The following is a 12,847-nucleotide window of genomic DNA, read 5'->3' as shown; positions in this document are numbered from 1 at the left end:
TTACGGAATCAAGATACCTATGGCAAAGGATAACTTTAATCAGGATAAGTTTAAAATCAATGAACGAAACACAATCCCTATCGATGATATTACCAAGCTTCAAATATTGCAACATGCAAAAGCCATATGAAGGCTATTTTACAATCGCTGTTGTCGCAACCAGGGGTAATCTTCCTATCCATCAGGTAATTACACAGATGTTATATTACTTACATGTAATGCTAATCTGATACGTGATGCACGCATAGTATTTACCACACGTAATTAAATTATCTGTCGTCGATATTCTTGAACAGCATCCGTGTATCATATACACACAACCAATACTGTACGTGTACTCGCAATACACAAGGTAACTTGTGAAACACAATCTATAGCGACACAGATGTAAGTGGTTAAGTGTTTACCAGTGTATTTTGGTAACCGTCAGTGACACATACCCGTCAGTAACAGATAACCGTCAGTGTCACATAACCGGCACTGGCATATAACCGGCAGTGACACCTAACCGGCAGCGACACACACCCGTCAGTGACACATAACCGGCAATGACACACATCCTTCGGTGACACATAACCGGCAGTGACACACATCCGGCAGTGACATATAACCGTCAATGACACACATCCGTCAGTGACACACATCCGTCACGTCAGCGACACATAACCGGCAATGACACACATCCGTCAGCGACACATACCCGGCAGTGACACACATCCGTCAGTGCCACACATCCGTCAGTGACACATAACCGGCAATGACACACATCCGTCAGCGACACATCCCGGCAGTGACACACATCCGTCAGCGACCCATACCGGCAGTGACACACATCCGGCAGTGACACATAACCGTCAATGACACACACCCGTCAGTGACACATATCCGTCAGCGACACATAACCGGCAATGACACACATCCGTCGGTGACACATAACCGGCAGTGACGCACATCCGTCAGCGACACATAACCGGCAGTGACACACATCCGTCAGTGACACACACCCGTCAGTGACACATAACCGGCAGTGACACACATCCGTCAGGGACACATAACCGGCAGTGACATATACCCGGCAGTGACACACATCCGTCAGTGACACACACCCGTCAGTGACACATAACCGGCAATGACACACAACCGTCAGCGATACATAACCGGCAGTGACACACATCCGTCAGTGACAAACATCCGTCAGTGACACACATCCGTCAGTGACACACATACATCAAGTGACACATATCCGTCAGCGACACATAACCGGCAATGACACACATCCGTCGGTGACACATAACCGGCAGTGACACACATCCGTCAGGGACACATAACCGGCAGTGACATATAACCGGCAGTGACACACATCCGTCAGTGACACACAACCGTCAGTGACACATATCCGTCAGCGACACATAACCGGCAATGACACACATCCGTCGGTGACACATAACCGGCAGTGACGCACATCCGTCAGCGACACATAACCGGCAGTGACATATAACCGGTAGTGACACACATCCGTCAGTGACACATAACCGTCAATGACACACATCCGTCAGTGACACATAGCCGGCAGTGACACACATCCGTCAGCGACACATAATCGTCATTGACACACATCCGTCAGTGACACATAACCGGCAATGACACACGCCCGTCAATGACACACGTCCGTCAGTGACACATAACCGGCAGTGACACACACCCGTCAGCGACACATAACCGGCAGTGACACACATCCGTCAGCGACACATAATCGTCATTGACACACATCCGTCATTGACACATAACCGGCAGTGACATATAACCGGCAGTGACATACATCCGTCAGTGACACACATCCGTCAGTGACACATAACCGGCAGTGACACACATCCGACAGTGACACACATCCGTCAGTGACACACATCAGTCAGTGACACATATCAGTCAGCGCCACATAACCGGCAGTGACACACATCCGTCAGGGACACATAACCGGCAGTGACATATACCCGGCAGTGACACACATCCGTCAGTGACACATTACCGGCAGTGACACCTAACCGGCAGTGACACAGATCCGTCAGTGACACATAACCGGCAATGACACACATCCGTCAGCGACACATAACCGGCAGTGACACACATCAGTCAATGACACATAACCGTCAGTGACACACATCCGTCAGTGACACATAACCGGCAATGACACACGCCCGTCAATGACACACGTCCGTCAGTGACACATAACCGGCAGTGACACACATCCGTCAGCGACACTTAACCGGCAGTGACACACATCCGTCAGTGACACATTACCAGCAGTGACACCTAACCGGCAATGACACACACCCGTCAATGACACACGTACGTCAGTGACACATAACCGGCAATGACACACATCCGTCAGCGACACTTAACCGGCAGTGACACACATCTGTCAGTGACACACATCCGTCAGTGACACATATCCGTCAGCGACACATAACCGGCAGTGACACACATCCGTCAGTGACATATAACCGTCAATGACACACATCCGTCAGTGACACATAACCGGCAATGACACACGCCCGTCAGTGACACACGTCCGTCAGTGACACATATCCGTCAGTGACACATATCCGTCAGCGACACATAACCGGCAGTGACACACATCCGTCAGCGACACATAACCGTCATTGACACACATCCGTCAGTGACACATAACCGTCAGTGACATATAACCGTCAGTGTCACATTAGCGGCACTGGCATATAACCGGCAGTGACACCTAACCGGCAGTGACACACATCCTTCAGTGACACATAACCGGCAGTGACACACATCCGTCAGTGACACACATCCGTCAGTGACACATATCCGTCAGTGACACATAACCGGCAGTGACACACATCCGTCAGTGACACATAACCGTCAGTGACACACATCCGTCAGTGACACATAACCGGCAGTGACACACATCCGTCAGCGACACATAACCGGCAGTGACATATAACCGGCAGTGACACACATCCGTCAGTGACACATAACCGTCAGTGACACATAACCGTCAGTGACACATAACCGGCAGTGACACACATCCGTCAGTGACACATAACCGTCAGTGACACACATCCGTCAGTGACACATAACCGGCAGTGACACACATCCGTCAGTGACACATAACCGGCAGTGACATATAACCGGCAGTGACACACATCCGTCAGTGTCACATAACCGTCAGTGACACATAACCGTCAGTGACACATAACCGGCAGTGACACACATCCGTCAGCGACACATAACCGTCATTGACACACATCCGTCAGTGACACATAACCGGCAGTGACATATAACCGGCAGTGACATACATCCGTCAGTGACACATAACCGGCAATGACACACGCCCGTCAGTGACACACGTCCGTCAGTGACACATATCCGTCAGTGACACATAACCGGCAGTGACACACTTCCGTCAGTGACACATTACCGGCAGTGACACCGTACCGGCAGTGACACACATCCGTCAGTGACACATAACCGGCAATGACACACGCCCGTCAGTGACACACGTCCGTCAGTGACACATAACCGTCAGTGACACATAACCGCTAGTGACACATAACCGTCAGTGACACACATCCGTCAGTGACACATAGCCGTTAGTGACAAACACCCATCAGTGACACATAACCGGCAGTGACACCTAACCGGCAGTGACACACATCCGTCAGTGACACTTAATTACATCTGTAAAACCGGCAGTGACACACATCCGTTAGTGACACATAATTATAACCGGCAGTGACACATAACCTGCACTGGCATACAACCGGCCGTGACACATAACCGGCACTGACATATAACCGTCAGTTTACATGTTTTAGTTTACATACAACCACTACGGTACACAAGTAAGGCGATTCAGCCCATGTTTGAGCAGCATGACCTACCCGATATATATATATGAAAAAATGTGTTTAATCAGTAAAATCTTGTCCAGTTGTGAATATCAACCGACATGCGACCTGACTATTCCAAGGTTCTGAAGCATTCCGTGCATGCTACTTCATTAATGTGATGAAAATCGTCATATGATTTTATTTAGTTTAAACATATTTATTGCCAAAATTAGACAAGGGATTAGGCACAAGTTATAACAACTTATCAATGCCTTCTCCCAATATACATTTAAAATGACAGTACAAAAATGACAATAAATATATACAATTGTTATTACAATTTGAACTCAAAATCTCATGCTGGATTTAATAAGGTTTTGCACAGATCTAAAATTGTTTGAGCTAAGGTCCAGGGAAATTGTGAATTGCCAAACAAAAGAATTTTTAAATTTAACGCAACATTCAAATTAATCAAATTTTGAACCAAAATACGTCTTTCGTTTGTAAAAAGTTGACATTCCATAAAATAGTAAAAGACATTCTCACAAGGATGACCACAATTTATTATGCATCTTATACAATAGTTGAAGTTTCCTCCGTTTTCTGCGGTTAGATAAAGTTTCATATTTATTTGCCTATTCATGTTTGGCAAAATAAACTCCTCGTATCTGTTATACATACTGGTAGAGAATAAAAACAGCTTGCGGCCTCGTGTACCTCACGTTATGGTGTCAAAATTCGGAGAGTATGCAGGGACACCAACTATCACAGCTACATCGAGAAATAGTATATTACGATAGATGGCTGGCTATTAACGTTATGCCAATGAGACACATCGTGTTAACTAAGGGCCTATCATTGATTACCGTTATATACTGGCCACTGACAAAACATTGAAAACCGAGCAAGATATCTTCTTCACTGTCTCATTGTGAGAGCCATATCATATAGGTAGAGGGAGGGGCTGTTGTACTATCAAGTCATTTGTTGATTTAGTACAGATATACGCTAATAAGTGCATTACGTAACGGTATATATGTATTAATTAAAGCTTCGACTTGCCCTTTTTCTCATTCAAAACTTAACTATAGCATTTTATTTCAGGGCATACCTTACTATAAATATGTGCAACTGATTGATGTTTTTATATGATAAATCATGACGATAACATCGCTCGGACATCGACATGGAAACACTGATAATGACAGAGTTCACGGCGGACTGACATATGTTGTATGTATCATGGGGTCTATAAACTGTACCCGCGCGACATTACAGATTTATAGAAGGTTGTCCCGAAATGTCAACAACTCCTCTGGTAAGTACATACACAGTTATAATTTCGTGAGACAGCCGAGGGAAAGAAAAAGGTGAGAGATCAAAGTATGCAAATGTCACATTTATAATTGTTTTTGAATGTGAAGTTTATCGCGACACTTCCATCATTCATTTATTCATTCATTCAATCATTATTAACCAAAAGCTCTAAGCTTAAAGGTACGTGCATACGTAAATAAAATAAAATAATTCCAAATGCAGGTAATATTGTAATTGATTACACATCAATATAACGACATGCTATCATTCCCGAGTTTTTCCCGTAGATACACAGGGAGAGAGGTTTGACGATCCCGTCCACCGCGGTGTTCATCGCTGGAGAAATCGCGGGGACAGGAATACTAGCTCTACCCAAGGCTGTGGAGGATACAGGTAACTGTAAATAACAGCACCCATTTCATACTAAAACCCCAAATTTATATTTTTCAAAATGTCCTTTGTCTAGAGTATACGTTGTCTGTATTTAATATGAACGCTGTGAGAGTATGCTATGATGTCATCTATGTAACATACAGTAAGTTTATCATCATTTTATGATGAAGAAATTTTCAAATTAGAAAGGATAACGGAAAACTTCTGAAGAACTTATGCATACAAAGTAAAATGGGAAATCCCTTTCATCCATTTAAATGTTTATATGTTATTCCTCATTATTACCGTATGTTGTTGACTAATTAAAGTGAGGTTAGTCCTCTATAAATACCGAACTTATGACAATGATGTTATTCCTCTACTAATACCGTAGTTATCTCTATATAAATACTGTACTTATAACAGTGAAGTTATTCCTCTATTAATACCATACTTATAACAATTATGGTATTCCTCTACTAATATCGTACTTATGACAGTGATGTTATTTCTTTGTTACAAAACGTAAAACCGTTCTAATGAAAGGGATGGTATGCCATTATGATACCGTACCTTCGATAAAATAATCGTAGGATGTGACATTGGCTTATACCAGTGATATGCTAGCCCGGACTTAGCTACTACGGATCAACATTATCAACAAAACCCCATTGATAAAGGACTTATGCTAAGTGTACTCTACGTTGCTAAACTATGTATCTTATCATCAATGTACATATTTCGACACAGATAAACCCTAAATATTTAACCATATACTGTGTTACTCTGAGTCGTGAGTTATATTATATGCAGAAGGTGTAGAATGTGCAAATACAGCATGAGAGCTGTTACAATCTACGGGAGACATCTCTCGGGAGTTAAAATAGTACAATTTTTGTTTATATCAAGACGAACAGAAAAAACCTCCACAAAAACAAAATAACCCAACAAAAAGTCCAAAACACCCAACGTTATCAAACAACAACATCTGACAAGGTGAACGTTTTCTACACCAGCCAGTTACAATGTCTAGTGTTTAATCCGGGAGATTAATCGGTCACCGACGATCTATGTCACGTTGAGAATATATTTAAGTGTGGGAGATATTAAAATTCCAGAGCTGGAAATTAGAACATAACGATGACCACATATTTACATTGAAACTTTTCTTGTTGAAAACTAGTGACTAGTAGTTTGAAAGTCATCAGACTACATCTATCCACAAAACCTTGATACTAAGAACAGGGGCAGGAGACGAGAATCAATTCATTGTCACATGAACAATCACTAACGATGAGAGTCTGCTGTAAAACGTAACTGATGAGGAGAGAAACAATATCTTTTGTGAAATTTAAGTTTGGTAGTAAAGGGATCATCACCAGTAAATATTACTAAGAATTCGGTGTCGCTAAGAAATGGACAATTGATAAAAAAAACTTACATCGATGAGGTTGTGGTATCTTGGTTTCGCTCAGTTGTGGTATATTTAACTCTCGGATAGTGTGTAGTTTGAGAGGGAGAAAAACTAGAGACTAATGAGAGACAATTACTATTGCACGATATTTTATATATTCCTCTAGGATGGGCGGGACTACTTTTGATTGTACTATGTGCAGTCCTATCAGCGTATACAGGGATACTGATTGGTGAAGCTTGGACTGTAGCAGCTGAACTGTTCGACGACTGCAAAGGACATGACAAAACCCCTATCAGCTACTCGGGCAGAAAACCTACGGTAAAGCTGGCAGGTTGGTAGACAATGGTGCATTGTAAACTATAAATAGATTATGTAATGAGTGGAACCTTGAGTGGACCAATGAACCGTTCACGGTACTGGGCATCCTATTTAGCTTAAATTTTAAAGCCAAACTTAGTGCTTTCAATAATACACTAAAACATTGGTATAAAAGAAGACTGACTGTCCTCGGTCAGTTTACGGTAGTCAAATCCCTATTAATTCCAAAATTGACTTATTTATTCATGAGCTTACTTAAACCAGAAGACAAACTTACTAAACAATTAGATAATGTCTTTTTCAAATTTATCTGGAATACAAGAGATAGAATAGCTAGAAATCAGATTATACAAGATTATAGGGATGGTGGCTGTAGGATGATGCACAATGTACTCTTTAATAAAGCATTAAAATTAATCTGGATACGGGGAATTTTTAATTCTGACGCTACCTGGAAAACTTTATTGTTAGACGTATATAACACAAATGTCAACAAGTTGACAACTTTCGGTGACAACTACTACATTAAACTATTACAAAGATATAAAAACTTTTTTTTAGTACATTTGCTAATAAATATCACAAAACTTGATATTAAACCCCCTAATCTAGTAAAAAGTACCTTTATAGTTCAATACTCAGATAAAGGTAGATAACTCCAAAATTTTCTATCAAAGATGGTTTGATAAAGGACTTTAATGTTTATCCGATATGGTTCATATGAAGACTGTTGTCGGGTCTATGACTTCCGCCCACCTCATACAGTGTTCTACGGCTTGATAATCTCATTTATGCCTTTATGGCAGACATGTACTTTAAACAATGCATCGGCTGATTTGCAACAACCATTTATTCCAATCACCATAGAATAAATAAAAAAAAGCAAAAAAGGAAATAGAGACATGTATGATATTTTTATTTCGAAAATTGCACTAATAAATATATTGACAAATGGTCTAATGTGCTAGGGGTTGACGACAATACTGATTTAATAAAATTACAGAATATAGTTTTCGTTATAAAAACAGATGTGACTCTGCAGTAGTTTCAATAAATGTTTTATACATAAGATACTCGCAACTAACAGTTTTCTTAAAAAAAATAAAAAAATAAACCAAACTCATATTCCACATTCTGCAAACAGCCCGAAGAAACTTTACTACAAATATTTTTTGAATGTGAACATGTCAAGAGACTTTGGCTACTTCTTGAAAACTGGATATTCTCAAAAACCTCTGTTTACATTAACTTTGCAAATCAAGATATTATATTTGGGAAAATAGAAAAATATATTTTATGTGCAGAATCTTATTATGCTAATTGTTAAATATTACATTTACAAACAACGTATGAAAGGTGATACACTTTTTATAGAAAGTGTAAAGAGAAATATAGTGTACAATTATAACGTGGAAAAATATATCGCAACATGTAAAGGGAAACAAAATACCTTTCTCCAAAAATGGAGACTCTTTTCTTACTTATGCACCTATAACTTGTACCTAATTCGACTGCCGCCCGAGATGTGTATTAACCAATTTCGAATAATTCATTCCAACTCCAGACTGCAATTTTACGGTCACAAATATACAGGTTCTACTTATGTAATGCACATCTCGGATGAGAAGTCAAACATTCCCCTTAAACATACATAGAACGAGAGCAAGAGTGTATGCATGTTGTGGTTTGTGCTGTCTTTTGTAACAAAAAAAAGACATGTAAAAAAAGAACAAATAAAGATGTTGGAGAAATTATTAAATATTACATCTATTTATGGAAGTTGATTTATATTAGATACTTTAACATACTGTCCGTTTCTATTACAGATATACAGTATCCATATGCCTCCACATCACCATGTTCGGAGGAGCAGTCGTGTTTCTCCTCCTGGCCGCCGACAATATGGAAACCCTAGTGAAGGCCTTGGGACACGACATATCTTTCTGTTTCTGGCTGTTGATAATAGCTGGGTTCCTGGTCCCGTTCACCTGGTTCGGAACGCCAAAAGATTTCTGGTAAATTTGAATAATTTTAAATGACCAAGCCGCCTTGAAATTGTCTGATTGCATTTTGATCAGTGTAACAGATATGCTGTTTTTTATCCAGGTTGATTGCTTACGGGGCCACAATAGCCACCGCGTCAGCCGCGGTCATTATTGTGGTCAGTATTGGTTTGGATGCCCCTAAACAGAAGACCGTTGAACATGAGGAGGCTGACTTTCAGAATATTGCGCTAGCGCTGGGGACAATAGTATTTGGTCTTGGTGGTCACCCAGCTTTTCCTACCTTTCAAATGGACATGAAGCGACAGAAAGATTTCAAGAAGGCAGTTATTTACGGATTCGTCAGTACGTCAACATTTCTGATCAGAAGTCTTTTAATGATACAAAAAGGTTAAAAGATGAAGATTATAATATAACAATGTTGTTCTTATATTTTTTGTTTCTGTCAGACATGTCAACTTTTTTTTATTAATGGGTAAGTCATTCTTGTGTGAACTCTGGACAATTATATTATTGTTTAAGGATAACTTTCAAACAATTAAACTTAAAAAAACATATGTCTTGGATTGTTTACAGTTGTGACCCTCCTGTATGTGCCAGTGACGTCTGCCGGGTTCTTTGTTTACGGTAAAACCCTACAAGCCAATGTATTAAACAACCTACCATCTGGAGGACTGTCCTACGCTGTTCTTTTATTGGTCACAATTCACCTATTGCTAGCCATTGTCATAGTCATCAGTCCAGTCATACAGGAAGTCGAAATGGTACTCCATGTACCCAGAGGTATTTCGCGCTGTTATGAGTTTTAGGGAAAATTGTTTAACATGTTTAAAATTAGTACGAAAAACTTCCAAATAATAGACCATTACTTTACCAAACATATTTTCGTTTTATAAGAAGCCATGTCTGCCTTGTTCTAAACCATTTAAGCTACTTTTCCATTATGACAAAATCAGTGCTGTTTATATCTATTTAAAAAAATGTTTACTGAACGAACCTGATATCGAGCAATGATAAATACCTAACTAGAGATGGATTAGAAACACAATGAAACTAAACACGTGTCATATAATGAATGGAAACATTTCATGCGCAATTAACAATCATAATAAAATGTTTTGACACGCATAACATTAGTTTAATCAAAATTCGACCTAGCCATTATGTATATTTGGCTTACAGCTTAATTGAAGCAAAGATAGAAACGACGTAATACAAGTTTACCTTTATTTAGGATTCACGTGGAAGAGATGTGTTTCCAGGTTCCTGGTCGTTGCTTGCATATTGTTTGTGGCTGAGACTGTTCCTGAATTCAACTCTCTTTTGTCCTTGATCGGCGGATCCTCATTGACAATGTTAGATTTCATATGTCCTATATTATTCTATATGAAACTTCATAAGATGAAGCAGGAAATTAATGGTAAAGTTACCCCAAACCAAAGTTTAGAGGCATTGCAAGCGTCATGGGATGAGCAAACGGAGTAAGTATCATTTCGTTTATTAACATTGTACGTGTACTGTGACATTAGCATAATCTAACTCTATATACTATTTTATGCATATCTTATATATTATATATGTATAAACGAAATAAAAAATAACTGACCATTCGCTATCCTTCCAAGGATTACATTGTTGTGATATGAATATTACAATTGTTCGTCCTTTGGTTTAGCCTGAGATGACATTGATAACCTCTATGAAATATTTACAACTTTTTGTCCTATGGTTTAGCCTAAGATGACAGTTATAACCCCTACATATTATGTGTGCTGAGGTGTGATGTTCTGTTATAACACACTCCCCAGTAAACGTGTTCCCTTGTATTGCTGTGTAGTATGGAGGTTACTACGACCATTTTGTTGGGAATAATGTAGGTTGCTCTTGTTGATATGTTCATGTTTTTTGTTTGGATCTGTTCATCATATCGGTCGCTCCTTGCTTTTTTATGATTTACCTGACATGTTACTTCTTGTTGTAGACACATACCATTGTGGAAAAGAGTACTTAACTACGAGATAATGTGTATAGGAGTCATAGCTGGGGTTGCTGCCTCAATGTCGGCCATTATCAACATCGTCAGCCCCGATTCATTCTCCATGCCCTGCTACGTCAACATAAGTAGTGCTGCTACATGATTGTTGCATAGGTTTCATTACTGAACACAATATAATGTTTATCCAAAGCGACCTAAGAGAACATCGTATTCCTCTGCATCACTTACTGTAGAAATTGTCTAAGATGTTCACATGTTGGATCATTAGAATAATACAGGAATGACTAACAGTGAAGGAATTATTTGCCTACGACAGAAAAGTTTACCTGACTGGGTTTTCATCGCAGTACTCGCACTATATAATGGGTGACCTTCAATTAATCAACGATTTTATCAAGCTCGTGCTATACCACGCATTAACGTCAAATACATTTTGTGTACAATGGCGGCTTCAGATTAATGTGCATCAATACACACAAATCGACGCAAGTGTGGAAAGATTAAACTGAATATGAAAAAAAAGTTTAATATCAAGTAAAAAATGAGAACAGCTTTTTTAACAAAAACATCTAGCGGTTCTGAGTGTTATATTAATTAAGTAGGTCAATACATTTATTTATCTTCATACATATTTCATTTTCCTAATTTCTCTTTATTCTGTTTATTTGATGAATAATAATTGATTTAAAACGTAAAATATCACGGCTTTTCAAAATCAGATATTCAAATAATTTTTCATATTGTCAAAATGCTTACATCGCCTTCATTTAGGAATTAAATGATTTGTCACTGAAACTTTATAAAAGCAGCTGGAAGATCTATTTATAAATAATAGTATTATATAATATATGTGTGACTGCCTTTTTTGACATATTGTATAACAGTTAAGTGTGTGTTGAGACAGTAAAAAAATAATGTTTCTGTTTTGTTTTGCATTAATGAATTGTACTTTCTAATGCGACAGCATTTCCGTTGTGTCATTTAAGTTTGTCCAGATATCTGTCTCGTACCTCTCCCCACATCTCACACGCGTACATTCCAGTGGGGTGTTCTCAATTCAATTCAATTTATTTCCGTAAGTTTTACAACTTATAGGATTTTCAACAAATAATTTCATAGAAGTACATCATATAATTACATATTACTGGCACATTCATCACAAATCAGCAGCAACAACAACATCATCGAAATCACAGTTCATCGCTTTCATCATCATCATCATCATCATCATCATCATCATCATCGTCGTCGTGGCCGTCGTCGTCGTCGTCGTCGTCGTCTTATAACTCATCATCATGAAAAAAGCTTCTTTAAATCAACATCAAATNCTGCATCATCTTCATCATCATCATCATCATCATCATCATCTTCATCATCGTCAAAGTACAACAACATGAAATAATTACCATTTTAACATTAATTTCATAAAACTGGTACATTTTTCACAAATCAACGATATTATTGAAATCATTACCACTTTCATCATCATCATCATCATCATCATCATAATCAGCATCATCATCATCGAAATAACAACATCATCGAAAACATCTATATC

General features: G+C 39.2%; 1 protein-coding gene across 2 annotated transcripts; it reads left to right on the top strand.

Annotated features, from left to right (window-relative positions):
• Nucleotides 1-5,053: 5,053 nt before the first annotated feature.
• LOC110467203 (amino acid transporter ANTL2-like) lies at nt 5,054-12,187 on the top strand. Of its 2 annotated transcripts, XM_021524195.1 has the most exons (8): nt 5,054-5,184; nt 5,471-5,576; nt 7,136-7,303; nt 9,117-9,305; nt 9,397-9,638; nt 9,870-10,076; nt 10,528-10,774; nt 11,275-12,187. In XM_021524195.1, exons 4-8 carry the CDS (start codon nt 9,148-9,150, stop codon nt 11,429-11,431), a joined length of 1,011 nt encoding a protein of 336 aa, XP_021379870.1. In that variant the 5' UTR covers nt 5,054-5,184; nt 5,471-5,576; nt 7,136-7,303; nt 9,117-9,147; the 3' UTR covers nt 11,432-12,187. The 2 variants fall into 2 exon arrangements, with proteins under 2 accessions (XP_021379870.1, XP_021379872.1); XM_021524197.1 differs by lacking the exon at nt 5,471-5,576.
• The last annotated feature ends 660 nt before the right edge of the window (nt 12,188-12,847 follow it).

The sequence above is a fragment of the Mizuhopecten yessoensis genome, unplaced genomic scaffold (assembly GCF_002113885.1).
Source record: "Mizuhopecten yessoensis strain PY_sf001 unplaced genomic scaffold, ASM211388v2 scaffold11165, whole genome shotgun sequence".
Taxonomy (NCBI): domain Eukaryota; kingdom Metazoa; phylum Mollusca; class Bivalvia; order Pectinida; family Pectinidae; genus Mizuhopecten; species Mizuhopecten yessoensis.
This window is presented reverse-complemented; position numbering and strand designations above follow the sequence as displayed.